Source organism: Bemisia tabaci, chromosome 4 (assembly GCF_918797505.1).
Source record: "Bemisia tabaci chromosome 4, PGI_BMITA_v3".
Lineage (NCBI taxonomy): Eukaryota > Metazoa > Arthropoda > Insecta > Hemiptera > Aleyrodidae > Bemisia > Bemisia tabaci.
In genome coordinates this window covers 3,855,406-3,874,843 of record NC_092796.1, presented here as the reverse complement: position 1 = coordinate 3,874,843, position 19,438 = coordinate 3,855,406, and the positions used below count along the sequence as shown (strand labels likewise).

Below are 19,438 nucleotides of genomic sequence, written 5' to 3'. Positions count from 1 at the left end.
ATGAGTGTGTAAATATAATTACAATAGTTATTTATATACTTGTAAAAAAGATCACAAAAATGCAACCTACATCATGAGAAGAATAGATAATCAAAAAAATTTAAAGTTACATATATACTCTGTATAAACACTTAGATAACAATGCCAGAATAAACAAAAAAGGAATTTATTTCAAAGAAGATAGTAGTACACTCTTGCTAGAGTTAATTTTCGAGTCTCATTTGGACCGCATTTGACAGAAAGGGACCAAGCCACATCAGCTATTGCCAAATTTAACCGGGTAATTTAATTTTTTACGAGAGAACGTTTGTGTGAACTCCTTTGAAATTTTTAAGGAATTTGCTTCGTACTATGGAGAAAATCCACTGAAATTTGCACAAAAATCCGCACAACTGTTTTCATGTAAAAAATTAAGTTGCCCGGTTAAATTTGGCAATAGCTGATGTGGCTTGGTTCCTTTCTGTTTAACGCGGTCCATTTGTAAAAAAGAAATCAAACTCTGTGAAAAACGAAAGAAAAAATGACTATTTGATTTTTAAATATTGGGTTTCAACTTGGGAGAAAAAACCATACCTTCATGAAGCGTAACTGCTCTTTCAAAGGAGAAGAAAAAGAAACAGAAAATATAAAGATAACTGCAATATTTGCAATTGCAAATATTAAGGAACAAAATTAATATTCACAACTCTCGAATTGCTTTCTCTTAACAAGGAGGAAGCTTGAGCCTATTACAGAAACAACGAGAATACCTTGGAATATATAGGTATGATAGAAAGAAAGAGGCCTCAGTCTGCTTAAAGATAACTAGAGAAGGAGGAAGGATCAAAGGGGCGGGATTAAACTGAATCATCCTAACTACATTGATACCCTCTCCTGTTAAACTGCTTCATGAGAAAACAAAACAGATTTCTGCTTTGAAATTTTGAGGTTGCACATATTTTTAATTGGGCAGAGAAAATTCATGGCCAATCTCTAGACATTTTCCTGTGACCAAATAAAACCAGGGGGCTGATTGTTGAAATTTTGTGTGTCGGGCAGTCATAGATGACATAGATTAAATGGCAGAACATGATTGGTCGGCTATGTCTTATCGCTGCTTTGTCTTGCCTTTGCCAGGTGGAATGCACGACATGCTAAATGCACCTCTTGAGTTTCTAACAGTTTGTCATCCATTCCACCTGATGAAGCAGTGATGAGATGTAGCCGACCAATCACGTTCTGCCATTTAACCTATGTCATCTATGACAACCCAACAAACACAAAATGTCAATAATCAGCCTGCTGGAGGGGAAGTTAAGCAATGTGAAATGTAGTTAGGGTGATATGGTTTAAAAATAGACTACATTTTGCAATTAAGAACTACCATTTCTGGCTTAGTTTAGAAACAACGTATGTACCATTAGTTCCCTCATGCACGTACGTGTTTATTCGGATGAGCCAGAAATTAAAGTTCACAATTGCAAAATATAGTCCATTTGTCCAAATAAAAGGTTACATTGTGAAATCTGCGATGATAAATTCATGTATGAAAACTTCACACCCCTCTGTATTTAAGGAAGGAAAAAGGAGCAGATTCCATGGAAAATGAATCAAAAGCACCAGCTTTCTTCACAGAACTTATTTTGTCAATAGGAGGAAATGAGTTTGTTAAAGACATAGAAATATTGTGGACAATAATCTTCCAGTATATGAAAAGTGACTATCAAACCATGTCATAAACTAATTGTCCTAGAAATCTTGGAAATTAGATATCTTGGTTGTGATCTTAGATATTGATGAAATATTTTGGAGACATTTTTTCAGATTCTAGTTATAACATTCCACAAAAAACTAACTCCAGTTCATAAAAGAGCAGAGCTGAAATTGCGTTGGCCAATTCATGTACGGCTGAAAGATGCAGCTAGAATAGCGACTTAGATATTCAATTGCTAATTAACAGCTTGCACTGTTGAAGAACTAAGAATGGCTCAAGCAAGCTGTAAGAAAGCTCAAGTTGCGCAGTGATTAAGTTTGGAACAAAAACTTCCTGACCTTCAGTCAAATTTAGAGGACAGTTTTCGCAACTTGTGGCAGATTGGAGCCAACAAAATTTAGGCCTAGAAGCTTCATTTGTGGACATATCAGTTTCTGCTACTGACTGTGTGTATGAGCCACATATATCTTTATTAAAAAACATTTCCGTTACCAACATGTAAAATTAACCCATTTTAATAACAAGAAACTCCTAGGTACTCTGGGTAGTATTTCATATTGAAATATTAAACAAAAAAACAACTCAGGTATTATCAAACGATGCCAGCTTATGAAAGGTATCAATTTGATAAGTAGACAATTGAATAATCTAATAATTGGGATCCTCTGGTCAAAAGCTCATTGTGTAAAATTTAGTTTCTTCAGTACGCTTCTGTAAAAATGCCGAGAGTTGTGAATGAGTAGGAAATTTTTTGGATGTCCCTAGTTCAATTCATCCTGAGTTTAAAACGCCCGCATAGACAACTCTATTGCTTACTCTACCAGTTCTTACAGGGCCGTCAAGATTTTTGACTGGAAACACTTTCCCTAAAACAGGAAATGTCTGAGAGGGCGGGGCTGCCAGCACACTGCTGATTTGGATTTTGTGAGATCGTTCCAGGTGGTCGTAGAACGCTGCCTTTGTTGGGCACTTTTTCATACATAGATCACACTGGTGCTGCGTGTTCCGGAAACATAGGTGATCTTTCATTTCATTGAACAATGAGAACACGCATTTACAGGAATCACACTTGAACTTCATGCCTTCCTTCGACCTAATGGCATCTTCTATGTTCATGTAATCATCACTGCTGTCACTGTCACTATTGCAGAGGCCATCTACTAGGTGCTCTGTAGGTAGACTAGCTTGTGGCAAGGGCTGTTTCTTCGCCCGTTTGCGCTTTGTGGCTTTTGACTCATTATCCATCTCGACATGGGAAAAATTGTTATTGCTTGTGGTATCAGTGCGACGCATTATGCACTTTTTCAAGTGATTTTTGTAGAACTGGTGGGACAGGAAGCTTAGATTACAATGATGGCACTTAAATTTATCGCATAGGATGTCAGAGATCACTCCTTTTGACCGTGACGGCTCGCCATTGAAAACTTCTTCTGCAGTAGCGCCAGTGAGGAAATGCCCGGAAATGAGCTGGTCTGTCAGCATCGAGTAATTCATATATAAGTTGTTGTCATCATCTTCAGGCACTCCATCTTTTTCACCTGTCACAATGATCACCTCTTGAGTTTGTGTTTGCAGTTGTGCTTCCTCCTGTAACTGAGAAAACGATTATTGATAGAAAGGAGTTGATCAATTTAACTATATTGTGCAAAAATGAAGAAACTTTTCTCGCTGATTGATAAAAGTATCTATTTAAGTACGTAGGAAAATTAATGGCACTTATGTTGTCCCTATATTGAGTCAAGATAGTTTCTTGCTTTTGGCCCTATGCATTCCAATTCAGACAAATACTTAGACTGAGCATAGAATAATACCTGATCAAAAAGGTAACTTCACTTTTATCTTGTAACATTGTGTAGGGTCACTTTTTTAAGCGAACTCCGCAAGGAATTTGAGACAGTAAGGAGGACAAGAGCCACTGGGTAGAGACAGAGGAAACTTGCAACCATTTTGACTTCAAAACTTGGTGCTGTAGACAAAACAAAGGCAGGAGGGGATTTCTAACATGGGAACAAAGATGGTTTTTCAGTGCTCTTATGGTGCGTATTATTCTAGGGACTGAATATTGACCACACTGCATTAGGTTCAGTGAAAGATACTGTTACTTGAATTGATTAAAGACTGATAAGTAGGGGAAGATGGATTAGACAAGGGTTGATCTTTACAGCCAGTAATTCATTCTTAGATGAATAATCAGCTGAATCAAAGTTGTCTATCGTCTAGGCAATTCAAATCAGGCACAGTAAATACAAAAAAGGTAATTTTTGGGCACACAGAGAACTGTTGCTTCTGATTTAAGTGAAGACCTGCTACTTCAAAACTGAATACCCAGCTGTATTATCTCCATCGGGTTCACTTAGTCTGCCCTGATAGCCATCTTTTGCACTCTGTCTCTTGGCTCGAAAAAATTTACCCAATATTTGCAAAATCCTTCTTCATTTCCGTGGATTAAGATTTAGCTTATACCTAATCCTAATGAAAATATATATAATTATTATAAGAGAGTATATTACTAAGTTATGGTACCATGAAATTCACAAATTTATTCAGAGCTTTACAAAAACGAATAAGAAAAGAAGCTCTGTGATACAATAACTTGCGGAAATACCATTTTAAAATTAAACGTAATTTCCATCAATATTGCAAGCTGAATCAAAATTTGTGGGAAAAAAAGATTTCCCAAACGTCATAAAAATTGGTTAGCAAATCTAATCGCTTGTAGGAGTGATAGGACGGCTTGGGACTCTCCATATCCAAGAATGGATCTGAGAGGTATACGTGGAAAGACTGAAGAATATAAAGGGGGGGGGGAGGGGGGCGAGAGAGCCAGTCTCGGATCTTGTGCACTCTTGATGTGTCACCTGGAGGGGTTAGGCTCAGGTCATGGTCTCTCATCAGGGAGATGGGATGGGCCATGCTCTGGGTTTGCAAAGCAGAGCATAACTGTTTCTTCATTGAATTGTTGAGTTTTGATGATGGGAACCAAAAACATGTTGTCTGAAAATTCTCCTTCTTCCTTATCTATCTCTTCCTGAGTTCAACTTGATGCAGGTTGATTGAAAAAGTTGTTGAACCTGATCCAAATGAAGGAAAGCTAACAAGAACTTACCCTTGTATCAAGTTCGACGGATTCTTGGAGAATAACAGAACCTGATTCGACAGGAGAATTCTGTGCGTTCCATTCTAATTTGAGAAAATTTCCAGGTGGCATATCTGAAGGATCGATACTTTCCTGGAAAAAGTAAAATAAAATCTGAAAAATCAGCTCAGATGTAATTATCTTAAATCTGTTCAAAAATTTGTAAACTTTTTCATAATAAATGAACTGAGGCAAGACTCTCCAAAAAACTAAGTAAAAAAACTTAGAGAAAATTGAGACCGGCCATCATGGAAAATTCCCCACCCAGGAAAAATATCAAAAGTAAATAAGTACTTACCAAGAGAAGAATTTCAAAAATCACTGTGTTTTTCTAATTTTTCTTTCATTCCTCCCAAACAGAAAGAGAAAACAACTAAAATTTTCCATTTAATAATTCCCTCTGAAGCTCACACATTGTTTCAGGCCATGCATGATGACTTTCTGTACATCTGGTTTGGGTATTCACTCTTATGAAATTTATTAGTAAAAACTACCTGCAAAAATGAAGTGGGATTTCCACCGTCATTTTCTTTCCTTGTGCTACCATTGGAAGGCTCCTCTGGATTTAGTAATGCAATTTTCCTCCTTCGAATGCTCATGGTATCAATTCAAAGTGCATGCTCAGCAGAAATTTTCCTGTAAACACAAACCCAGAGCTCACTTGAAAGAAATTTCAGAAAAAGTAAAAAATTAACAAGCTACCTGAATGTGATTTTTAACAGACTTTTGGGGAGCGGACTCCAAAAATACAGATATCGACAGTGAAACTACCAGATCACGTATCTCGGTTTGCCACATTGTAAACTTCCTATCATACTTCATTTTTAAAATGAAAAACTAATTAATGAGAGCTCTTGAAATCTTCCGTGATTCTTTTTCTCTGCACCAAGAAAACTCTGTGAAAATTTCCAGGAATGATATTTATTTGTTTTCATTTAAAAAAAAATAAAATAGGAGGGGAGATTTTGAAACACAGCAAACGAGATACATGGTCTGGTAGTTTCACCATCGATAAGTTGAATACTTATAGAGAATGTGATCGTAAAAGGACTCTTGTCACTCACTAGGTTGCAAAACAACAGTTTGATTGATCCAATTGATACAATGATTCTTCAAATATCCAGTTACTAATTATAATTAAACCAAAAAACTAAGGTATTAAATGAAGTTTTGAGGGTTTCAAAAGTGAAGTGCACTTTCGGGAGGTGCTTGATGCAACTTTACATTTAAGTGGAGGATGGTTGCTTTGCACTAATGACTTACTTGCATTCATTGCTTGGAAGTTCAGAACAAGGTCTTGAGCTTGTGCTTTAATAAGTAGGGTAGGATGGGGTTAGTACGCCACATTTTTGTTTCATGATTTTCCTTAATTTTCTAATTGATAAATGAACTTTGTTGAATCTTATAAGTGATCTGAGGGTCTCAACTATGTTCAGAAAAAAAATTGGACACTTTGATACTAATTTCCTCCTCATGTTGAATTTTTTGAAAAAACAATTGGCAGAATAACCCCACTCGTAGGGTCAGCCCGCCAGTTGCAAATAAAGACATGAAAGGTGCTTGAAAAAAACCCAATTTGATTGAGAAAAATGAAAAAAAAAACAAATATATCTTGAGTCAGAACGAAAGTTGGTACCAAAAATTCTATGACTACAGAAACTAAGTAAACGTTTATTTTAATGGTCCAATAAATTTTATAAGCTTTTGAAAATTTATTTTTCTTCAAAAAACAATTTAAAAACCCAAAGAAAGTTGGTGGGTTCAAAAATGACCTACTTGCATGTAAACATAGCGTACTTAAATAGTTTTGTGTTACTTATAAACGTATTTCTATCAAACAAAACTATGTGCATTATGGCGTGAGCCCTGTTATGCATGTTCTAATGCATCTCAGGGCTCATGTCTTATTGCACATAGTTCCATTTGACAGATATACATCCATATGTAAGTTATATCGTCTTATGAAAATTACATGCAAGTGCCACTGACGGAATGACCCCCAGCCGGACCAGTGGTCCAACCCCCTCGCTACTATGCTGCAAAAACATGTCTCTCTCCTGCAGTAGAGGAGAGTAAGTAACACCTGACAGCAGTTCGCCTAAAGGTTGTCGAGCTGATCCCCCTGAAGTACCTCTTGCAGGTCCGCCGTAGAAAAATGGAAAGGACCAAAACAGGCAGTAGAATAAACCTGCCATGTTTAAAACACCTAAGTTTTTATTTACTGTCATTCTGAAAGTGCTATATAGGTAGAAGGTAAAATAATGCTATGATTAATTGCTACTTGGATCTGAGTAGAGTCGTCACTCTAATGCGTCATTAATACAGCATCCAAGATGATAAAAAGAAGAATGAGCTTGCAGTGACAAGTGATAAAGTTAAAGGGCAATTTAATCTCTCAAGACATTAAGTAGAACAAAGGAATCAAGCTTGGTGTAGGGCATCTGTATAGGTAACGATAGAGTACTCTAGTTAACGATTGCGGTGATAAGAATTAGGCGTCTACTGATAAGACAATTTTATTTACCTCAACAATCCCCCCCCTCCCCCCGATGATTAAGGACCAACTGAGGAATGTAATTGTAGTAAGGGCCAAATGCATTAATTTAAATAAGAGATGATAACAGACTTTCGGGGCGAAAACGAAAAGAGAGGAAAAAAGAAAGTTGGACACCAGACAACCTGTTCTCCCGTAGTCAGCTAGAGAAACTATTCAGACAACAAATGATGGAGTTGAGAAAAACATAGGAGATAGATACTTTGTCATAGTGGTTGAATCGGGTTGATGGATAGTGATCATGTTAAGGAGTGCCAAAATTAGTAAGATATTGGCGTAAAATTTCAGAAAATACTTACAGGCGAAATGTTTGAGATGTGTACATTTTCAATGAACTTGAATGATGAAAGCTGGTCAATAGGTCGAAAAGTATATTATACATGCAGCAAGAAAACTGATGGGCTAACACTTTTGAAGAAATATAAAGAGGCAAAAGAGGGAGAAGCGAATCCGTAGCAAACTGAGAAAAGCCAGAGAAAAGTCGATAAATACCACAGAAATGATATGTAATTATCAATCACAACAAAAATATTGGGGGTTTGTCTCGGCTCTGACCGGGCTGAATCTATCCGACTCATATCCGATTGCGCATAGAACAATACACACGGGCCTCCCGCCTTCCGCGTAACAAGAGGGTACCGCTAAACTAGTTCTAGAAACCGCCGCGCCACCACAGCGCCGCCTACCGTAAATAACACATCCGCCAACACCCGTTCACATTCTCCCCCTCAAATATTCGAATGTCCTCCCCTATTTCTTCCTCTAAACCTTCACCCTCACTATTTTCTACGAACAATGCGTCAATCACCAAAAGCATAAAACCCGGGGAACGCCTCTTCCTAAGCGAAAAGTCACCATCACAAAGGCTCTTCGTTCGATCAGCTCACTCCGGATCATCAAACTTCAAGAGTCCATAGTAATTTGACGCCTACGATTTTGATGAAACTTTTTCTGAGCCCTCCCAGCATACCTAAGGATAGATTAAAATGAAAATCGTCGTGTAGAAAAGTTTCCTTCTACCGGAAAAGTCCCCATCAGATAGGCTCTTCGTTCGATCAGCTCACTCCGGATCATCAAACTTCAAGAGTCCATAAAAAAAATTTGACGCCTACGATTTTGATGAAACTTTTTCTGAGCCCTCCCAGCATACCTAAGGATAGATTAAAATGAAAATCGTCGTGTAGAAAAGTTTCCTTCTACCGGAAAAGTCCCCATCAGATAGGCTCTTCGTTCGATCAGCTCACTCCGGATCATCAAACTTCAAGAGTCCATAAAAAAAATTTGACGCCTACGATTTTGATGAAACTTTTTCTGAGCCCTCCCAGCATACCTAAGGATAGATTAAAATGAAAATCGTCGTGTAGAAAAGTTTCCTTCTACCGGAAAAGTCCCCATCAGATAGGCTCTTCGTTCGATCAGCTCACTCCGGATCATCAAACTTCAAGAGTCCATAAAAAAAATTTGACGCCTACGATTTTGATGAAACTTTTTCTGAGCCCTCCTAGCATACCTAAGGATAGATTAAAATGAAAATCGTCGTGTAGAAAAGTTTCCTTCTACCGGAAAAGTCCCCATCAGATAGGCTCTTCGTTCGATCAGTTCACTCCGGATCATCAAACTTCAAGAGTCCATAAAAAAAATTTGACGCCTACGATTTTGATGAAACTTTTTCTGAGGCACTCCTAGCATACCTAAGGATAGATTAAAATGAAAAATCGTCGTGTAGAAAAGTTTCCTTCTACCGGAAAAGTCCCCATCAGATAGGCTCTTCGTTCGATCAGTTCACTCCGGATCATCAAACTTCAAGAGTCCATAAAAAAAATTTGACGCCTACGATTTTGATGAAACTTTTTCTGAGGCACTCCTAGCATACCTAAGGATAGATTAAAATGAAAATCGTCGTGTCGAAAAGTTTCCTTCTACCGGAAAAGTCCCCATCAGATAGGCTCTTCGTTCGATGAGTTCACTCCGGATCATCAAACTTCAAGAGTCCATAAAAAAAATTTGACGCCTACGATTTTGATGAAACTTTTTACAGGCACTCCTAGCATACCTAAGGATAGATTAAAATGAAAATCGTCGTGTCGAAAAGTTTCCTTCTACCGGAAAAGTCCCCATCAGATAGGCTCTTCGTTCGATGAGTTCACTCCGGATCATCAAACTTCAAGAGTCCATAAAAAAAATTTGACGCCTACGATTTTGATGAAACTTTTTCTGAGCCCTCCCAGCATACCTAAGGATAGATTAAAATGAAAATCGTCGTGTAGAAAAGTTTCCTTCTACCGGAAAAGTCCCCATCAGATAGGCTCTTCGTTCGATGAGTTCACTCCGGATCATCAAACTTCAAGAGTCCATAAAAAAAATTTGACGCCTACGATTTTGATGAAACTTTTTCTGAGCCCTCCCAGCATACCTAAGGATAGATTAAAATGAAAATCGTCGTGTAGAAAAGTTTCCTTCTACCGGAAAAGTCCCCATCAGATAGGCTCTTCGTTCGATCAGCTCACTCCGGATCATCAAACTTCAAGAGTCCATAAAAAAATTTGACGCCTACGATTTTGATGAAACTTTTTCTGAGCACTCCCAGCATACCTAAGGATAGATTAAAATGAAAATCGTCGTGTAGAAAAGTTTCCTTCTACCGGAAAAGTCCCCATCAGATAGGCTCTTCGTTCGATCAGCTCACTCCGGATCATCAAACTTCAAGAGTCCATAAAAAAAATTTGACGCCTAGAACTTTGATGAGACATTTTCCAGGGACTTACTGCATCCCTAGATATCGAATAATGTCAAAATTGTCGGGGAGAAAATTCCCCTTCTACCGGAAAAGCGCCCATCAGATCGGCTCTTCGTTCGATGAGTTTACTCCGGATCATGAAACTTCAAGAGTCCATAAAAAAATTAACGCCTACAATTTTGATGAGAGATTTTGGTTGAATCATTCTTCTGAAAGACTGTTTTATTAATCGTTCTCTCCTGAACTGGTTGAGTAATTTTCCATTCTTTTCCTTCAGGATGCCTTCGCCTATTTGCAATTTCTAACCACCAACAGTTTTGGCTACATTATCTCAATTTTAGGTGATACTATCTGCTACATTCACCATGATATACAGGGTGATTCAAACGTCCCTTCCACCTCTTCCAAGTTTATACCTAATTGAGGTAAATGTTTGAATTCTGGGGGATGTTTCTAGGTAAAAGGGAGCCACTTTATGGCGCACCTAAAATTTTCAGGGAGGCCCCCATGTAGGATCAACGGACCCCAAATGTTTTTTTTCCAAATGGGAAGACTCGCCCCTTTTATTACGTCCTTCGGAGGAGCATGAAAAAAAACTGTTCTCGCAAACCCGAAGTCGATATTTTATACCAGTTCAAAATGGCGGCCGCTTAAAGTTTAAAATCGTCAAAGATTGAGACCCGGTGTTCCTTAATGGGTTTCCGCAAAAATCCGTATTCAGGGTTACTTCGATATAAGACGCGAATTCGGCGTTACATTTTTTTGAAAAAAAAAACGGAATTTTCAAAAGGGCGGCTGGTTAAACTTAAAAACGCCCGATTTTCTTCTTCTTTTTAAATCTAACTTTAAATTTCTTAATCTAATGCCCAAACACCCTTTTACATTCCATGTTTCAGGCAAATCTTTCAGCAAAATACCGGGATGGCAATTTTCAGCCATTTTGAACTTCAACCTGCTCCAATTTGGAAAATTCCGTTTTTTCTAAAACGTAACACCGAATTCGTTTTTCTCATCTCTAAGTATCCCCGAATACAGATTTTTGCGGCAACCCATGAACACGGGGGCTAAATATTCAATGATCTTAAACTTTAACCGGCAACCATTTTGAACTGGTTTAAAATATCGACTTCGGGTTTGCGAGAAAAGTTTTTTTTCATGCTCTTCCGAAGGACGTATTACAAGGAAAGTCTTCGCATTTGGAAAAAACAGTTGGGGTCCGTTGATCCCACAAGGGGCCTCCCTGAAAATTTTAGGTGCGCCAAAAAGTAGCTCCCTTTCACTTAGAAACATCTCCCAGATTTTCTTTATCTTTTACCTTTTTTAGGTACTATCACCTCAATTAGGTAAAAACTTAGAGGGGATGGAAGGGGCTTTTGGATCACCCTGAAGCCAATATGAATGTTTTTCAACCTCGATTCCACACCACCATAGGGGTTGAGGTCTCGGCGCGTTTTTTTTTTTTTTTTTTATGGTGGTTTCCCCAGTAGGCCTAATCCACCCTCCAATCGGTTCTTTGAAATGTATCGTCCTCGATTTACTTCGTGACTGCCGCTTCTTCAATACGAGTTACTGTATCAGTCTCACACGATTTTCCTGACAACTGTTTTTAAAGATCATTTGTAAAGCCTTCATACTGTTTCAACCTCGATTCCACACCACCATAGGGGTTGAGGTCTCGGCGCGTTTTTTTTTATGGTGGTTTCCCCAGTAGGCCTAATCCACCCTCCAATCGGTTCTTTGAAATGTATCGTCCTCGATTTACTTCGTGACTGCCGCTTCTTCAATACGAGTTACTGTATCAGTCTCACACGATTTTCGTGACAACTGTTCTTAAGGATCATTTGTAAAGCCTACATACTATATTGAACGTATTTTTTCGTTCATCCCTTTCAACTATTCGAGAATAATATCTCTGTCTCGCTTTATTCGTGACAACTCACGGTCTTTTTTCCTATTCCTATGGGAATATTTAATACTTCCCCTTGAAAGTAAGTTTTTTAATGTTTAAAATGTAACATCCTATATAAATTATTCACTTCCTTCCCGTCTCTACTTACACCGTAAATTCTTAGTTAAAAAATAACTTCGAGACTCTCTTGCTGTTTGTCCTAAAATTTATTTTCTCACCTCTATCTTTACACCAGGGTCAACTCTTAATTCTCATCATAAGAAAAATCGAGTTCTGCCTCTCCTGCAAAACTCTAATATCGGTTCCAAGTCTGCGGAAAAATACTAACCTTGCCCAGGGTGGTTACGAGATACAAAATTTTAGGAAATTCAATTTGTTGCAAAGTTTACATCTTATACCTCTGAACATGTCTTTTCTAGTGTTTTTTTATTAAAAAAAAAACTTCGATCAAACATGTCTCGGTATTTTAAAGCAAAATGTTAGGACTCTAGTTAGAACTAGATGACAATTGGTATAAAAAATTACACTGTTGCCTATTTGTTTATTTTCCTTCAACATTTATACATAAAATAATTTTAAAATTAGGATACTTCCAAAAATACTAATCTGATTTCAAAATCAAATTCAAGAGACTTTGTCATGCTTAATGGAATACTCATCATCAGCGTTTCTTTCAAAATCCAACAAATTCTGCCTCGCCATAGTTGCCAATTCGACCTTTTGTTAAGAAAAATTAAAAAATAAACATAGAATACGGAATATTTCGAGTTTTTTTAAGTATAAATTAATCTTGATCTAGAGAATACATTTATTACGCCTTGAAAAAATAATGCGTTCATCCATTGCATCCGTTCTTGTTCCTTTAGTGTTCGTTTAATCATTTATTTGTTTTTTCTTTTTTTTTCTTAATGTTAATTAAGTTTAAGATTAGCGACAGTGTCAAGAGTGTCAAGACATTGTCCATAGATTTGCAGGCAGAACTTGTACCGTTATGTGATAAATTCTTGCAAAAAAAAATAATTATAAAAAATGAAAAAAAAATGAAGAAAAAAATAATAAAAATTATAATTGTTATTTAAAAAATGTAAAAACATTAAACATGTAAAGAAAATAAAATAAAAATAAAATAAAAATGAAAAAAGTAAAGCAAAGTTATAAAAAACAAAAACCAAATATCAATTCTTAGAGGATTCCTTATTTTAATTTCTCATTTATTTATCGTTTTAAAAGATGTATTAATAAACTTGATCATAGTATTTTTGCCAATACCAATTGTCACTCGGAACTGACACCAACCCTCGATATTTTGCCTTGATATCAGGTATTACATTCATAGACGTCATCTTTAACTACCATAAATAATAATTTCAAGAGTTTAACGTTGTTAGCTTGGCAACGCTGCACCACCACCAATCAAAGTATCCCTGTTTATTCGAACGTACATCTACAAATGACACGTGGGAAGATTTTACTCCTCGAATTCGAAAACATGATCCACGAAAATCGCTCTTTAAACGCGGAACTTCAAAATATAAACATTTTTAAAGCTCAAATAAATAAACTTTGCAACGCTGTATCATTGAATCTGTGCTTACGCTCGCGGTAAGGCCTATATGGAAGACGTATCTTATCATAAAATTACACCTAAACCCCATAAACATATATTTTGGTGATCAGTAAGTTCGTCTTTTTACAAAAAAACTAACCAAAATGAGCATTTTTTATAGGTCTCTGGTGTAAACTTTGCAACGTTGTATCAAGAGAATTAGCAGTATTATTGTATCAATAGATGTATGCATTCAATAATAAGACTAACTGTTGGTTAAATGTCACAAAATATCATAAAATGTCCGATGGAGGTGTTTTCGAAAGTAAGATACTTGAAAATATGCGAATTTTTAAAGCTTAAATATGCAAACTTTGCAACGCTGTATCTCGGAAACTAGACGTATACTCAAGCTAAAATTTTTACTGGAGGCTTGTCTCACCATAAGGTTTCATTTCAGCCACATACGAATGAAATCCCCGAGTTTCAAAAAAGGGGCCACTTTTTGGGAGGCTCTTTTTTGGAAAGGATGACGCGCCCGGCACAATGCGTAAAAACAAGAGGGAATGGAATGTGGCCTTCGACTATGAATGTTCGTTAAGGAATATACTTGTACAACAAAGACGGTACTGTTTCTTTGGAAGTGTATGAAGCCTCCTCCTAGTCATTGACTTTTTTCATTCTGATCCCGTACTATCAGTTCGGAAAGATGACCTCATTCTCAGTGAGCCCGAAAATCTGTCTCCTAAATCTTTTCCAGCAGTGTGGCAAAAAAGGAAATTTGAACGAACATAGAAACGAGTCGGACCTAGTCAAGTGAAGAAGGATTTTTTTCATTCCATCATAAACGATGCTAAGAGCCCCTGCAGATGTGCTCAATTGAATGTTTCAGATTCTTCAGATAATTCGCAAGTTGGCAGAAATGGGAAAAGTAATTTCTCAGATATATTATGGATAGGAACCTTCAAAAATGGTGCAAGATACAGACGCAAATTGTAGTGTCCAATCTACATTATCCTCAGAGCATTGTGCAGGGAGCGTCATGCTTTCCGAAAAATTCCGCCTCTGTCAATGCGGGAAATGAGAAGAGAAGACATAAAATAAAGTTTGAATTCCTATTGTTCTTAACAGACCATAATATTATGCTTCCAAAAGACTCCTCATCTGAGGAGCTATCGTTGTCACTTGTCATGCAAGACGCGCGTGGTGCATCATTCTTTTTTGAAGGGGATTCTTGGGTGGAGAAAATCTTATAAGATTCTGATTCTATTAGAAAGTTTTCGCTTACTTAACAGTCGTGGTGGTTGCATCAATAATTTTGGAAGGCGTTCCTGGAGCCTCTAGAAGGCAGACCTACCGAAAAAATTCGTGAATGAGAGGAATAGGTAATCTGAAGAGGTGATTTTTCCGGTAGTAGGAATTTTCATTTAAATCCAAATCCATTCCTAGGTATGCTAGAAGGGCTCCGAAGAAGTTTCATCCAATTTGTATGTTTCGAAAAAATTTTACGAGCTTGTGAAACTTACCGATCGGGAGCGATATTTGGGATCGGAAGGGCAATCTGATGGGGGTTTTTCCGGGAGTGAGAAAATTTTCTCCCTCACGATTTTCATTTTAATCCATTCCTAGGTATGCTAGAAAGGCTCCGAAAAAGTTTCGTCGAATTTGTATGTTTCAAAAATTTTTTTAGAGCTTTTGAAATCTACCGATCGAGAGCGAAATCGGGGTTCGGAAGGGTATTCTGATGGGGACTTTTCCGGGAGAAGAGGAATTTTCGCTACGGAAATTTTGAAATATCCCAATACCTAGAGATGCAGTGGGTGCCTAGAAAATGTCTCATCTCAATCGTACGCGTCAATTTTTTTTTATCGGCTCTTGAAAATCGACGATCCGAAGTGAACAGGGAATGCATCGAACGAATAGCCGGTCTGATGGGGGCTTTTCCGGGAGAAGGGGAATTTTCGCCGCGAAAATTTTGACATTATTGGATACGTAGGGATGCAGTAAGTCCCTGGAAAATGTCTCATCAAAATCGTAGGCGTCAAATTTTTTTTATGGACTCTTGAAGTTTGATGATCGGGAGTGAGCTGATCGAACGTAGAGCCTATCTGATGGGGACTTTTCCGGTAGAAGGAAACTTTTCTACACGACGATTTTCATTTTCATCTATCCTTAGGTATGCTAGGAGTGCCCCTAAAAAGTTTCATCAAAATCGTAGGCGTCAAATTTTTTTTATGGACTCTTGAAGTTTGATGATCCGGAGTGAGCTGATCGAACGAAGAGCCTATCTGATGGGGACTTTTCCGGTAGAAGGAAACTTTTCTACACGACGATTTTCATTTTAATCTATCCTTAGGTATGCTGGGAGGGCTCAGAAAAAGTTTCATCAAAATCGTAGGCGTCAAATTTTTTTTATGGACTCTTGAAGTTTGATGATCCGGAGTGAGCTGATCGAACGAAGAGCCTATCTGATGGGGACTTTTCCGGTAGAAGGAAACTTTTCTACACGACGATTTTCATTTTAATCTATCCTTAGGTATGCTAGGAGTGCCCATAAAAAGTTTCATCAAAATCGTAGGCGTCAAATTTTTTTTATGGACTCTTGAAGTTTGATGATCCGGAGTGAACTGATCGAACGAAGAGCCTATCTGATGGGGACTTTTCCGGTAGAAGGAAACTTTTCTACACGACGATTTTCATTTTAATCTATCCTTAGGTATGCTGGGAGGGCTCAGAAAAAGTTTCATCAAAATCGTAGGCGTCAAATTTTTTTTATGGACTCTTGAAGTTTGATGATCCGGAGTGAGCTGATCGAACGAAGAGCCTATCTGATGGGGACTTTTCCGGTAGAAGGAAACTTTTCTACACGACGATTTTTATTTTAATCTATCTTTAGGTATACTGGGAGGGCTCAGAAAAAGTTTCATCAAAATCGTAGGCGTCAAATTTTTTTTATGGACTCTTGAAGTTTGATGATCCGGAGTGAACTGATCGAACGAAGAGCCTATCTGATGGGGACTTTTCCGGTAGAAGGAAACTTTTCTACACGACGATTTTTATTTTAATCTATCCTTAGGTATGCTAGGAGTGCCCCAAAAAGTTTCATCAAAATCGTAGGCGTCAAATTTTTTTTATGGACTCTTGAAGTTTGATGATCCGGAGTGAGCTGATCGAACGTAGAGCCTATCTGATGGGGACTTTTCCGGTAGAAGGAAACTTTTCTACACGACGATTTTCATTTTAATCTATCCTTAGGTATGCTGGGAGGGCTCAGAAAAAGTTTCATCAAAATCGTAGGCGTCAAATTTTTTTTATGGACTCTTGAAGTTTGATGATCCGGAGTGAACTGATCGAACGAAGAGCCTATCTGATGGGGACTTTTCCGGTAGAAGGAAACTTTTCTACACGACGATTTTCATTTTAATCTATCCTTAGGTATGCTAGGAGTGCCCCAAAAAAGTTTCATCAAAATCGTAGGCGTCAAATTTTTTTATGGACTCTTGAAGTTTGATGATCCGGAGTGAGCTGATCGAACGAAGAGCCTATCTGATGGGGACTTTTCCGGTAGAAGGAAACTTTTCTACACGACGATTTTCATTTTAATCTATCCTTAGGTATGCTGGGAGTGCTCAGAAAAAGTTTCATCAAAATCGTAGGCGTCAAATTTTTCTATGGACTCTTGAAGTTTGATGATCCGGAGTGAGCTGATCGAACGAAGAGCCTTTGTGATGGTGACTTTTCGCTTAGGAAGAGGCGTTCCCCGGGTTTTATGCTTTTGGTGATTGACGCATTGTTCGTAGAAAATAGTGAGGGTGAAGGTTTAGAGGAAGAAATAGGGGAGGACATTCGAATATTTGAGGGGGAGAATGTGAACGGGTGTTGGCGGATGTGTTATTTACGGTAGGCGGCGCTGTGGTGGCGCGGCGGTTTCTAGAACTAGTTTAGCGGTACCCTCTTGTTACGCGGAAGGCGGGAGGCCCGTGTGTATTGTTCTATGCGCAATCGGATATGAGTCGGATAGATTCAGCCCGGTTCAGCGATCAGCATGGCCATGGATGAATATATAGGTACTCTACTTTTACTTTTACTTTTACTTTTGATACCCGTGCCTTTGGACCTACCTTCAGGCGTTTAGAGTAGAGTTGTACCCAAGGAGTATGGCCACTGGGCCCCATGGAGAGGCTCAGGACCCAAAATGGCGGTGCTTTGTTTTAGTTTTTGTGGATGGGAGGGGGGTCATTGCCAACTTTTGACGGTTATCACCAACCGCACAGGCTGCCAACCTTACTACATCTAGGATAATTTTTCTCAAAAATTGCACACGATTAGCCTTAAAATTATGTAAAGATGTCGCAATAGTGCATTTGAGTAAATTTCTCGTTACGATAAGCAAAGAAAACTACATTTTGAGTCATTTTGCATTACATTAATTTATGGCGTCCGCCATTTTTGGGTCCTAAGGGCTCCGCCCCTATGGCCACTGGGTAACCCCAGTGGCCATACTCTCTCAGCATAGGTACTCTAGGGAACACAGTGCTGCCGTTTCCCGGAATTAATTCCGAATTTCGGAACTTTTGAAGTTTCTCGGAATTTTTCCCGGAATCTTTGTAATTCTCGGAATATCCCGGAATTTTTGCGTTTTTTCGGATTTTACCCGGAATTTTTGCCTTTTTTCGGATTTTTCCCGAAATTTTTGCCTTTTTTCGGATTTTTCCCGGAATTTAGGCCATTTTTGTAGGAATTTTTAATATTTTCATCGGAGGTATTGAGATTAATCTGGACATTTTCTCGCAATGATCATTCTGGAAATGGGGATTCTGTTTTCTAGAATTTTCTCGAGTGTCGTATCCATCTTCCCGCGGTTTTCTACCAAACCTATAACCTCAAGAAAGAAAATCAAAATATGAAAATAATGAAATGAACTGAACAACTGTTCACATCATGTTTTGGTGCTTGTTACTAAGTAGTTTTTTTAAGTAAATAGTTAACTATCAGTGATTTCTTGTCTATTTTTGTCCAAGCCGTACTTATTTTTCTCCTTGTCCTTTTTCTATATTTGTTTGTTATTTTCAAGTAAGAAAATAAATTATTAGAAAATTAAAGCCAATTTATGCATTAAAACCAAAAAATTCCTTTCCTAAACGGAAGTGTCAGTCGAGCTTCTATACAACACACTACACATGCATTGCAATGACTCTGAAGAAAACAAGTTCAAAGCTAAAAATTTCAAAAGTTGATGTAGCATAAATGAAAAAAAAAAAGTGCTCTGAAAATTTATTAAGCAGCAAATATTTTTCTGCTGGGAAAACCTATATGTTCCTAAAAAAGAAAAGCTTCAAGTAAATGGGCTGATCCATTTAAATGTGTTATTTTTACATCTCTAATGTTTAGGTAATCTTCAATTTATATAAAAATAAAATAAGCAGAGTTTTCATTCCGGGGAGATGGTCAATTATATGTCAATTAATTAATTATTAATTACAATTAATTCCCATTCCTTAATGCGGGCTTTTCAAACGATTTAACTGTTTTATAGGACAGCCGCCCCTTAAAATCACTGTCAGGGCGTCATAATTACGTCCAAACCAGTTGAGAACTGTTCATTTAATATTCATGACGCCCTGACAGTGATTTTAAGGGGTGGCCGTCTTATAAAACGGGTAAACCATTTGAAAATCCCGCGTCAGGAATCGGAATTAATTCCTGGCCGATCTCGGAACTTTTTCCCGGAATATTTGAAAATAATCGGAATAAAATAGTTCCGAATCACGGAATCTTGGGCTGAGCGAGAACGGCAGCACTGAGGGAACACTATGGGAACACTGATGGAAATTAGAAATTGCGGCTCTAGTCTAGCTCACAA

The 19,438-nt window shown here is 37.8% G+C and overlaps 2 protein-coding genes across 4 annotated transcripts in view; both read right to left on the bottom strand.

Moving 5' to 3' along the window:
* HemK2 (HemK methyltransferase 2) overlaps positions 1-19,438 on the bottom strand; it is a gene marked incomplete in the record, with an annotated part of 278,137 nt that overhangs the window by 256,682 nt on the left and 2,017 nt on the right.
* On the bottom strand, positions 14-7,956 carry LOC109031224 (uncharacterized). 3 transcript variants are annotated; one of them, XM_019042626.2, is made up of 4 exons: positions 7,683-7,956; positions 5,324-5,465; positions 4,800-4,922; positions 14-3,280 (listed from the first exon to the last, which is right to left on the bottom strand). In XM_019042626.2, the coding sequence occupies exons 2-4, from the start codon at positions 5,426-5,428 to the stop codon at positions 2,465-2,467; spliced, it is 1,044 nt and encodes a 347-aa protein (XP_018898171.1). In that variant the 5' UTR covers positions 5,429-5,465; positions 7,683-7,956; the 3' UTR covers positions 14-2,464. The 3 variants fall into 3 exon arrangements, with proteins under 3 accessions (XP_018898171.1, XP_018898168.1, XP_072155269.1); XM_019042623.2 differs by having other exon boundaries at positions 14-3,286; positions 7,683-7,954; XM_072299168.1 differs by lacking the exon at positions 7,683-7,956 and adding an exon at positions 7,586-7,648 and having other exon boundaries at positions 14-3,286.